The following is a 12,870-nucleotide window of genomic DNA, read 5'->3' as shown; positions in this document are numbered from 1 at the left end:
GTAAAGTCATCTGTTGGCTTGGTAAGAATCAACATTCACGTTGATTGAAAATTATTTGCTGAAAATTGATATTTATGTTTGATTGCTGATATTGAAAGGCTGAAAAACAGATCATAAATTGCAAGTGGTGGGAAGGTGCTGCAGGGTCTGAGGCTGAAGCATGGCAGAGGATGAACTTGACCACAAATGTAATGGAAGGTAGGAGGGGAAATAGGAGAGTGGAACAGGGAGCCAAAGAGATGTTCAGCTAACCAAAAATTATAGTAAGATGGTCCATGGAAGATAGACAGAGCTATAAGTACAGACAAGAAAAACAAAAGTTCGTCAGCACTTATCAATTAAAATAAAATCTTATCAAGTCTAGTCATTTGATCCGTTGCAGAATAGTGTTCTTTGCCCCTGCAGTGAAGCTACAGTGACCTCTAGTGTCGGTAAACACCTATTCTTTCATAAATCAATGATGGAAAAACAAAATTTAGAAAAGAAAAAAAGAGCTATAAAGTCCTTCGCTGTCAGAGGGAAGTGAATGGTTCGTGCATGTACTGATCAGGAAGAATGAGTGGTCGGATCCTACAGCTAATCTTTCAGAAGACAAAAGGTTCAGAGAGAAATCATTTGCATTCTTCCCAGAGGTTCCAGCTGTAACTGTTCTCCACTAAAACATGCTTCAAAGCTCCAGCATTATCTATATGAATATATATCAAAACCTGCAGCCTTCCAGAGAAGATTAACAATTGGTCCAAAGAGATTGCCATTGCCAAGGAAGATTGCAATAGAAAGTTACTGTGTATATAAACTAGCTGGAAAAAACTGCCAATCATATAAGATATAACAAATGATAGACAGACACAAATCTAAAATTATATATAGAGGACTGGTGACAGTTGTGGTTCTCTCAAATCCTTGTCATTTAGGTTTGATTCAGGAATCCCTGTGTTTCAGAAAGCATTTAGACATCCATTTTCCAGATTCTGTGTTTCTGCCTTCTGGACCAATATTCAAGTTAAGTTTTGGGATTTTCAGGAATTTGTGAATTTCCCATGGGATTAACAGGCTGTTAACTCAAGGCATTTCCTTTGAATACTTTGTAAAAAGAGAGGAGAAAAGGGGAAGAGAAAAAATGTAATTGGCTAAGTTCTGCAGGAGGTAAAGGATTTTTAGTGGGACACTGAAAGGTGCTAAACCAACCAACACTAAATTCAGAGTAAAGGGCCCCAAAAGCTTCAGTGGCCACTAGTTCAAGTGAAAAAAAGGCCCAAAGATGTTTGAAATGGCATAGAAGTGGTCTACAATCTCCACCTCTATTGCAACACGGCATCTTTCACTGCAAGAGAAAGCCGGGCCAGGATGCCCAAAAAATGCTTAGATTCAGTGATTCCTCCATGATTTGTTATCTGCCATGTATAGGAGAGTCTTGTGACAGTGTGCTTCCAAGGACAGTGATTTATTTCTCCTGGGCATGAATTCCCCACTGCTGCAAGCAGTGCAGGTTATGCCTGTGCCTGGGGAGTTGAGTGGGACCCAGTGACTTCGGAAACAGTCTTCAGAGCATTTCCCGCCAGTCTCAGAATAGGAACAGGGGCCCAAGAGCAAGAAACTGCTACAGCTGGTGTCTTTGGAGAAACTCAAGAGCCAAAACAGTTTCTAAAACACCCATTCTCCAGCTGCTCCATGGCTGTTTGTGGTTCAGCACTCTCAGCATGGGTCCTTAGCATGCCATTACATTGCCATTACTACAAAGCAGGAGGTTTCAGGTGTGAGGTCAGCATTTTCAATTATTATTTTCATTCTCAGTGTTGCACTTTTGCAAATGTCTCTAGTACAGATGAAGTGTCTACTGTTCCTTTCACCATTGCCTCATTGCTTTGATTTGGAGAACTAAAGATATTCAGGCTAAGTAGCCATTGTGTATCACTCAGTTTTTATAAATGAAATGATCCTATAACCATGTGCCCAAATCATTTAAAGGCAGACATTGTTTACATCAGTACAAATTAATTGACATAAGAACATGTGTGCTTTTTTCATTTTTCTGTTTTCATTTTTAGTTTGGAGTTACTGGGATAATAAAAGAAAAATTATGACCCATACTGATCTTAATTATGGCTAGTTTATCAATTTTCCTTTCATTCTAATTAGTGCAAGAGGAAGAGAGCTGTCCAGAAAATTTTTTACTTTTAAGATTTGTCAAGAAAATAATAATTTGATTTCATGCTTGATTTGCTGTTCCTGAAATTTGAGCCCTAAGACAAGTAAATACAGCATGTGGGACACATGCATAGAGATAATACCTATAAGAAGTGCATTTTGATTGTCTTGCTCATGCTGTATAGTATGCAACAATGTAGCTAATAAATGTTTCCCTGATTATATTTTCATGAAATCATACAATTCAAAAGATTTCTGAACTGAAGTGTAATTAAGTCATAAAATGTAATTTTCATTGAAAATTAAATTTTAGAACTTGCTTTTCTTTCAAATAATAGGTTCTGAGGGTCTTTTGCATTGAATACACAACAGGATTTAGTCCTGCAGGTGTGGGTAACAATTTGCAATGGAAAGAGATGACATTTCCAGCACCATCATGTGTTTGTTTCAGCAATTGCTTACTTTGGACAAGGGAGGAAGGGGGTTAGACTGAGAAATTATACTAAAGGTATTCTTTCAGGTGATTCAACATGCCATATAGAAACACTTTTATCTAATAATCCTTCTGTTGTTGTGCTTATTTTATAGCATTCTTGAAACTTATCTTATTATAAGCGTCTCTGCATGTGCTTTGCCTACAACAAACTGCATCCTTTCTAGTCTCAGTGATGTCCGTATTCAGATTGAAATGCTCTGCTCTGCTATGCATGGAAAAGATATCTGATTATCTCAACATTTCACAACCACAGAAGTTTATAATTACATTCCATTTCATATAATTACATATTACCACTGTATTTTCGTAGTGCAGTTGGTTAAACATCTAAGAACTAAATAATACATTTTAGCATTAGTTAATTAGCTGCAGAATTCATTTCTGTGGAAAACATCTCTTAGTGACCTGCCAAAATTAAATGCAAAGACTGTGAGGGAACTAGAAAGTGTCTTAACTTAAGGTACAATTATAATTTACAGGTAGACTGTCTTTGCCATAGGTGTTCTAAAAGAATCCCCCAAATCCTACTCCAGTGCAGTAAGACTAGTGCATTGCCTACTCCGTCTCTTCCCTTGCAAGAGTAGGGTTAACCTTTGATCAAGAAGACCCTTCCCTTGTACATGTGATTGAACTTAACCTTGTAAATAAAACGTGTTTGCTTCCAAACCAAGTATCAGAGCTAATTTTTGTTTTCCCTTTGTGCCTTCTGCTTCAAGAAGAGCCAGACAAAAGCAAAAGGGCTAGATAATGAAAAATATATGCAGATAGTTGGGGTGACCACAACGGGTCCATCGTATATTTTCAGATGTGAACAAAGGTAATTTAAGCACTGAGAAGCAGAAACTACACATGCCACATTCAGCTGACTGGTAGGGGAAGGTCATAAGCACAGGAAGGAAAAAATCAGCTTACTGTTGGCCAACTTTAAGTATAGAGGCCACCTTTGATCAAGCAATTACAATCATTAGCTTGGCTGGGCTGTTGTAACTGCCTTAAAGTAGTGCCTGCTGCAAGTGATAAGCTCCTAGCTTAATCTCAGATAATGACTTTATTGAGCACACAGTGCAACATTACTTTTTTAATCAGTCATCACACTGATCACGATCGTCTCTTGGATATTTTGTTACTCCTGTTTTTGTCTTGTCCAAATAAGTGCTGTAACAAGGGATTCGGAATATGAGTGTTCACTAACAATGCATATGAAGTGTTGGAAAGTGCCACATCATGTAAAAGCACGAGTAAACTAACAGCAATATTCTTGCCTGCTTTAAAAAAAAAAAAAAAAACCTACATGGCATGCAGTAATAATAAATACATTTTTTTTTGTTTATCTGTAGAGATGGTCAGAAATGCACTGAGCTGGGCCAACTAACATGGAAATAAACCTGATAAAAATTCAACGAATAAAAAGAACATTTTAGAGATTAATCTGTAATAAATGGCTTAATTTTGTTTCTATTTGTTAATTTTAATTTCCATTACAAGGTTATTTTGTCCTGTAAGATCACAGAATCACAGAATCACAGAATCGCTGAGGTTGGAAGGGACCTCTGGAGATCATCTAGTCCAACCACCCTGCTCAAGCAGGGTCACCTAGAGCACATTGCACAGGATTGCATCCAGGCGCGTTTTGAATATCTCCAGAGAAGGAGACTCCACAACCTCTCTGGGCAACCTGTGCCAGTGCTCTGTCACCCTCACAGTGAAAAAGTTTTTCCTCATGTTCAGATGGAAGCGTCTGTGTTTCTGTTTGTGCCCATTGCCTCAAGTCTTGTCGCTCGGCACCACTGAAAAGAGTCTGGCCCCATCCTCTTGGCACCCTCCCTTCAGATACTTGTACACATTGATAAGATCTCCTCTCAGCCTTCTCTTCTCCAAGCTAAACAGGCCAAGCTCTCTCAGTCTTTCCTCATAAGAGAGATGCTCCAGTCCCCTAATCATCTTCGTAGCCCTTCGCTGGACTTGCTCCAGTAGTGCCACATCCCTCTTGTACTGGGGAGCCCAGAACTGGACGCAGTACTCCAGATGTGGCCTCACCAGGGCTGAGTAGAGGGGGAGAATCACCTCCCTTGACCTGCTGGCAACACTCTTCCTGATGCACCCCAGGACACCATTGGCCTTCTTGGCCACAAGGGCACATTGCTGCCTCATGCTTAACTTGGTGTCCACTAAGATAGACAGTCATTGATAATGCCTCTATCAAAGAACAATTATTTCAAATCAGTTTCATTCCCAGATGAAATAGATTCTATGAAAATAAAAGCTTGTAAGAAACTGATTCATACTGCTTAGAATTTTTAGAAATTATTTGCATATGATAGAAGAAAACAGAGTGCAGGAACTATGAAATAAAATATATTTCTCTTCTTCTCAGTCAAAAGTTAAGTTTCAAAGAGCGGGTCCGGATGGCCAGCCCACGAGGTCAAAGTATTAAGAATAGGCAGTCTTCAGTTGGGGATCGCCGGTCGCCGAGCACCGACATTGCTACAGAAGGGAGCCCGACCAAGGTTCAGAAGAGCTGGAGCTTCAATGATCGGACCCGTTTCAGGCCATCACTGCGGCTGAAGAGCTCCCAGCCAAAACCAGTGGTTGATGGTAGGAATTTTTAATGCTTTATTTTCCACTGCACACTTCCCGGGCTGCTCATGCTCTCAAACACCAGGGCTTTGAATGCGACCCATTTGGTACACATCTGGAAAACAGCACAATACTCACATTGAGGGACTAGAGTGTCAGAGAAGGAAAAGATATTAGAAAGCTTCAAACAGGATGCTGAGGTGGGTTTTTTTATATGAAATGTTGCATGGTAGCCAGCCAGTGGTGAGTAGGGAGTGACTGAGTGGAAAAGAGCATGTTGTTTGGGGTGTTACTTCTGCCCCAGACTTCCCCAGGCATTTGGATTTCTATAGCCACATTTTTCTCCACTTAGGAATGTTTTATTCTTTCCTATGGGACCCACCAACAAAAAATAGGGGGAACTGTCTATGGAAGGAGGGAGTGACACTGACAGTGTGTGAAAGGTACAAAGTGAATCAGCTGATCAAAGTAAGAAGTGGAACTTTAAACCCTTTTTATGATAGCAGTCATGCATGTTACTTCTAACAATTGTTGGTAAAAATATTCAGACAAGAGTGTAATTTAGGTATCTGCTTCCTTTTTACAGCACATATTATCACAGATGTGTAGGTTGGCAAAATACCTGTAGAACTGAAATACCCCATCCCTCATCTAAGAAAATCTTACACAACACCTCTCTTCAGGAAAAGCCTGGGTAAATAAACATTTCCTGGAGGGCTAACAAGACAAACCACCCGCGTTTGCTAAGGTCAGCGTTCCAGGCTAGCCCACCCTTGGGATAGCCTTGCAAATCCCAAGTTTGTCTGTGTTACAGCAAGCCACTGGGATGTACCATGCCATCCATCTCTTGAGGTCCTGGTTATCCAGGTGGCTCACCATCCCTTGCTCCTTTCAGGGGCAAATGGCCTGGCTTGTCTTCCAGGGAAACTGCAGCGTACAGGGTATGTGGTGCCTGCCTCACACCAATGTAGGGTCAGGACAAGGCCTTTTGCCCAGAAATGGGAAGTCAGAGACGCGGTAGGTACGAGAGTGTAGTTGAAGTAACGCTGTCTAAATGAAGGCTTCCTGTGTAATCAGTTAGATAGTATGCATATCTCCCCAAAAGACAAGCCAGAAATGACTTCATAGGTTAAACCCCTGTAACTTGCACAGCCTCTGGAAGTGAACTAACAGCAGAGCAGTTTGTTGAGCACACTGCCAGTGCCTCAGCAGTTCACATGTGTTCCAGTCTCTCAGCCTATACCTCACTCAGGAGCCCATTTACTTTTTCATCAGCCCATTTGTCATAGAAGCATTTTGTAAGTGTTGGCCTGGATTTCGTGTTGTACATATTGTCATTTATAGGAACCATCTGCATGAGAAGATCATGTTCCCTGTTATTGTCTCTGCTTGATGGAAAAGGTGGCATAAATGGCATCTTGGGTATTTCTGTAGATAAAAGATAATAATAACAGTAACAAGTTCATTCCTGTTCATAAACCCTTAAAGATCTTCCAGCTCCTCAGAGCGAGTGCAAGCTGTTTCCATGTCAGCAGTTTCCAGCTATGAGTCCACCCTTATGAAAAAGGGCCAACAGATACGACCAATTTCTCATCAGTGGCAGGAGGAACAGCTTCCATTGTCCTCAGCATGTAGGTGAATGCCAAGTTTCCACTCTGGGACCCAGTCCAGCTACTTCTAGGACTGGTATCATCAAATGGATGTCCAGTATGCTCACTGCTGAGAGGCAACTCCCTGCTACTTCATGCAATACATTTGCAGCGAAAGACAGGCACTATCAACCTTGATACATTCTTTTTTCTCCATGTTTGTTACCAGTTTCACAGTTTTTATGCTTTCTGCAATTGACAGCTTAATGGAAAGGATCTGGAGACTACATATTTAGTTTAGAACATCTCACATTTTTCACTGGGTGAAAATACAGCATTTTCAGCACTTTATTCATATCTCTCAGTTGTCAGGTCCTCTAGTTTCCATCCTTGAGGTATTCTCAGGCTGAAGGATTAATTATTTTAGCATGCCGACATTCCAGCCGAACTAGAAGCCACTCTTTTCTAGATGAAGGTCTGGACTCAAAACAATACTCTTGAACCGCTCCTTCTTCTGGTGATTCTTATCTCTTTGTAGTGTGTTTGAGGGGAGAAAAAATGATACTTACAATGGACCCTTCTGACCCGAGGCTTATGTTGGGTAAGGCTGACTGGGCAGAACTTAGAGCTGTGCCAGATGCCCTGCCTAGCACGTGGGGCTGGGGAGAAGCAAGATAGTGAAATATGGACGTTAAGAACAACGCCATCAGATGTCCCATCAGAGTAAAACTCTGGAAATGCTCTGAATTATTCAAAGAAGCACAGAGTGTTTCACTTCATGCATTGGAAGGAAAGAATCTGAAGTGCCAAAAGATTATGTTAGTTATCTCATGAAAAAATAATAGCCTTTCTCCATGAACTTCACTTTCCAAAAGAGAAGACAGATATTTGCTTTGGTTTTGGTTAACTGTGTGAAATTTGGGGTTCTGAATGATTTTCAGTTAGCTCAGGTAGAGGAGGAACTACCTTGCTATTTAGGTGAGGTGCACAGCACTCTGTATAAAATAAAACAAAGGAACAAATGTACATTATGAGCAGAGGGTTCAGAAAGAAAGCGAAATTATTGAAGTCTGTGAGAATGATCTACAGCAGATGAGTCAATGAAGCAATTTTGCAGCCTTGACTAAGTTCTGATATAGGACATGATTGGAATCTGGTCCAAAACAATCAGAAAGAGACTGCTAGAAAACCTCAATGTTAGCAGTTAGAGTTTGTCATGTAAAGGAAGATTTCTAATCCAGACAGGAGCTTATGGAAGGCAGCTAATAGGCTAACATGATGGAAAAGTCTTACTTTTAGGCTAGACATTAAGAAAAGCTTACTAACACTCCCCTGCTGCAGATTAAGATCATTGAAGGAGGCACCTTGGCAGTGATTAAAACACACAGGTATCTCCCAAAAGGATATTGGCATAGCTATCTTAGAGCAGCATGACTGAAACTGTTGCATAAATGTCTTTATTTATGGGAAGCGACAGTGCTCTGAAACTGCCTATAAACCATTTATTGTTATTGCCAAAATGGTCCTGGCAACTGCAGCAATTATTTCAGCTACATATATGCATTTGCAAATTGAATCCAAACCTGAGAAAGCTTTGATGGCTGCAGAGAGCTTTGATGGCACGGCTGCAGACACTCTCTAGAGCTTTAGAAACAGTGTAGGGGAGCTAAATAGAAACTAAGACTTACACAATCTGATTTTAAATATATGTCCACTCTCAGCTCAAATGTGGCTTACAACGGCCAGAACTCTTGTTGAAGATGAGACCTGAAAAAATTAGTGGCAATGCTACCAGGATGCTGAATTTCCAATCCCTGTTATAAATTTTAAAGGGAATTATCAGTACTAAACAGATAAAATGGAATTCTTCACCACTAGATCTGTGAAGGCATTAGGAATGGTAAATTGTTAGGTGTTACAATGTGCACACTCAGAAGGATACAAGAATCATTTACAAATGTTTTACTGAATGATGAAGAGATAAGGAACTGTGTTGTTAATAGGATTGTGCATTCCCTGTGGGGAATGGTCCCCGGCACATCCCGTCAACTGTGGCCGGGACTGTCCGGGAGAGGGAGAGTTGGCCCAAGACAAACCTGTGCTGGAGGCTGTGCAGACAGTTAAACAGTACAGGTGATCTCACGCTGTTGCTTAAGGCACTGTGCCTGTGCCTTCTTGTATTTTCTAGTGTAAATCTGACTGCAGAGACTCATCTCTCAAAATCTTTCATTTGCGGACACCTACAGTCCAGGGCTTCTTTTTTTCTGCTTGCTTCTTTTTCTAGGGAATACAGCTTTTTCTGCTTAAATCCTGTTCCAGTCTTGTACTGCCACAGTGAAAATAAAGAATAGATAGTATATTGTACATGCAGTTCTCACTAAGGGACAAAAGTGCCCTATTACACTTGTATTCTACCATCCTCTACCTCCAAGCTTTTTTTGCATTAGTTATTATGCATTTATTGCAGCCTAGAGCCATTGTGTGGCTTTTTGAATAAAACGTCAGAAGTGTTCAGCACAGGAGATATTACAAACATATTTCATTTGATTAATTAAAAAGAACTCTCTAAGGAAATATTTGATTTCTGCACCATCTCTGAACGTTGTATGCTCACATGAACTCTAGCCTTTCATTCCCTACAGAGTACTTGCATAAAATCCTCAGGGTAGAGTATATTATAAAAACCATGGAAAGAATGTAGTTGTGCACTTCAGCCCCCATGTCCTCAGTTACTACCATGTTATTTATGTATTGCAAAAATGGCAGGTTTTCCTTTCAGTAGCACAAACATCTTGACCTCGTATAAGGTTCACTTGATGTGGCAAAAGTCCTTAGTTTGGTTGCTTTTATATCTTGGTTAGCTTAAATTTGCCGATTCAAAATGAAGCTGCATGATGTCAAAATCAAGCTGCTCAATTTGTACAACATCATATGTGATGGGATAAAAAGACTTTTTATTAGCAATATATCAATTTGTGCTAGACAGGAGATTTATGTTCTTGTGATTGTTTAACTTGATTGTAGAGCTCTCATTTATTACAGTTGTCACTGTAATTAATTAGTAAGATCTTATAAAAATAATCTAACATTCTGATCAAAGCTCCAAGTCATTTTTTCATTTTGTGTAAATAGTACAGTCCATTGGTTTTGAGGAGTTATTTCAGTTTATTCCAACCGAGGACCTGGCCACATGAGTCTGTAATTTAGTCTCTGTCTTTATGGTCTGTCCTGGTGTGACTTTGTTCTCTTAACTGAGCGCTTACTCAGGGGTCACAAGTGAGCTGAGCTTCTCAGCTTCTCAGTGAGGGAGAAGAGCAGAGAGCCACAGAGAGGTATTGTTTGCATGAGTTTTCAGGTAACCTCATCAGTACTGAGTAGAGAACGCGAGTTACGAAGTCATTCTGAAAGGATACTCATAAAACTTTCCAACCACCATGTAACCCACTTGCACCAAATCTGAGATATTTTAGCAATGCTCTCATTTTTATGAAATGTTGTTGGTGAAATCCTGCCCGGCTTTGTAAAGTGCCAGACTGTTCTGTAGCTCTCCGAAGCTAATGCTGACATCCTCCCCTCTCACCCAGAAACCTTCGCCTTTTCCAAGGGTGGGCAAGGGAGAGAGCCAAAGAGCAGAGCTGGCCTTCAGGGAACAAATGCCTTTGCCTTCAACTAAAATCCCCTTCAAACAACAGGACCTGGAAATTTCCCAGTGCTTAGGGCCTGCGTGAGTCCTTATATCAGACATCACATCAACTGACATGTGCTGTAAGGACATGTAAAGAGACAGTCAATTAGGCATGACATTTAGCCCATTAGTCCCTAGTTTAAATTTTATCATATATATCCACAGTTTTACAGATGTAACTTCCTGTATGTGGTGTGTGTAAAATAGCAGAGGTGTACATGTACATATACACTAAAAGCATACATACATGCATGAAAAATCGCTTTAGAGCAACCCATCATTTTTCTTTCTTATTCTTCTCATATGGTCAGCTACACTTGTTGGCTAATGTGCCACTATTTATAATAAGATCAGCAATTTTAACTGCAGAATTATTGTGCATATAATGAATTGTTTTTAGAAAGTCTCCTGGTTCTCCATATCATCACTCAAAATGAAAAGGACTCCTTTTTAATTAAGTAGTGGGAGCTGTTCCATGAAATATTGCCAGTACCGAAAATTTTTGAGAAGTTAAATAATAACTAAAGATAATTGAGAATTATTAGCAGGGAATGCTAAAATTTTAGATATTTGGAACTTGCATGTGTTATTTGATAACTAATACAAAATAAGCTTCTGACCTTAAAATAATTGCACATGTAAAAAAAGAGACTAGACATATCCACAATATGGAAAAAACTCTCCACCCATCCTATCCTCTATCTTTGCCAAATCTGAGCTGTTTTAGAAATATGTTTCACATATAAAATGTTGTTGGTGATATTCTTTATAATATTCTGTTTGTAAAGCTCCATACTGCACTATAGCTACAAATTCCAGTTCTGATGTCCTCTTCTGCCCCTCATATGGAAATCTGCCTTTTTCAGGAGAAAGGAAAGGGTAAAGGGAATAGGACATGCATAGAGTACTGTCCCACTCTCCATAGATACCATCTGTATGGTGGAGGCTCAGGTTGTGCTTCACAGCCGTGCACAAAGCAGATGGAGTTTTTAAGAGTCCATGCAGTAAAGCCCTGCACTTCCTATCAGAGAGGCATCAGTTTCTTTCCTGTCCTGTAAGATTTCTTTCAAACATGGAAATGGCAAATATTTTATAAAAGCTTCTTGGAGAAAGTGTCTTCAAATGCTGTCACCCTATTTTCTCCTCTCTGAATTTTACAAACACTGTCCTATACTACCAGTGATTTTTGTGTCGGTTTCTAGACAAACATTAAACATCTAATGTGAAGAGTATCTGACGAAAGTTTACTTGTCCTGTCTCCTGCCTTCCTTTATGGTTAAAAGAAAGCCTTTTCTTGCTTGCTTGCTTTCAGGACTGAGAAAAAAATACCTAATTCACTCCCTTGGGCCTCCTTCCACTGGCCTCTGTTCTGGAAAGCACATAAACACGTGCTGCTGCATTTCTCTGTTTGCGGGAGCTTTGGATATTCTTATCATTAAATATGTGCTGAAGTTCCAACCCAATTAGTGTTGCTTTTTTCAGTTGATTTTTCCTATGGAGCTTAGCAAACAATCATGACTAAAACAATTTATGTGAACTGTTTCTTGAAAGACAGTCAGCTTGTTGCTGCTTTAAAGCAGAGGAAAATTTGAAAGGAAACCATCACTAGGAGCAGTTAAGGAAATTTGGATTCGTGGCTCAACAAACAGGAAAATAGCAAAAGTTTGTGAGCAGGTGAGAAGTTTCATGAAAGAAATTTAAGTTACTAGGCTGAGACACATTTTATTTTGATATTTTATTTTGATAAAGGGAAATTGTATGAATTATATGAACTTAAAACATGAAGATGTTTATACTTAAAATAATTTTTTGAAGGAGAAACATAATTGAGATTTTGTGTAACATTCTGTAGATTATGACATTTGGGGAATGCTATAAAATACATCAAGGATATCTCCATTTTTTTACAGGATATGGACTAAATTCCTAAATCTTGAAAACAAACACTCAGAGTGAAGAAAGGTATTTCAAAGGCAATGTAAATCTGAGTGAAACGTGTCTATCTTGCGGGCATCCTACGCCTAGCCAGGCTGCACAGCTGACTACCTAGAGCAGCATAATAGGTGCTCTAAATTGCTTTCAAAGGAGACTAAAAGAACAAAATAATGGGAGTATTAAGTTTCCAGCATCCCTTCTTGAACAGGAGACGTCCTCTGACCTCAGTGTGGCTGTTTGCAGAGAGGCAGTTTGGAGTTTAAGACTGCACTAGTATCTGGGCACCTCTCCTATCTGACCTGTCTGAATGCACCTCCCAAAGGCTTCTGCTTCCCTTCTGCCTTAAGGTGGGATGAGCAGTCCTCCAACAGCTTTGAATTTATGGCTAATTTTACTTGCCCAGAAGTTAGCTACGCTGAATTCTCCACTCCTTTTCTTTC

General features: G+C 39.8%; 1 protein-coding gene across 1 annotated transcript in view; it reads left to right on the top strand.

Moving 5' to 3' along the window:
* The window catches only part of KCNQ5 (potassium voltage-gated channel subfamily Q member 5), a 300,644-nt gene that overhangs the window by 272,914 nt on the left and 14,860 nt on the right, over window positions 1–12,870 (top strand). The window contains exon 11 of the mRNA XM_067294111.1: window positions 5,019–5,239. Within this exon, the coding sequence (XP_067150212.1) occupies window positions 5,019–5,239 (221 nt within the window). The remainder of the gene's footprint in view (window positions 1–5,018; window positions 5,240–12,870) is intronic.

This window comes from Apteryx mantelli, chromosome 3 (assembly GCF_036417845.1).
Source record: "Apteryx mantelli isolate bAptMan1 chromosome 3, bAptMan1.hap1, whole genome shotgun sequence".
In the NCBI taxonomy this organism is placed as follows: Eukaryota; Metazoa; Chordata; class Aves; order Apterygiformes; family Apterygidae; genus Apteryx; species Apteryx mantelli.
This window is presented reverse-complemented; position numbering and strand designations above follow the sequence as displayed.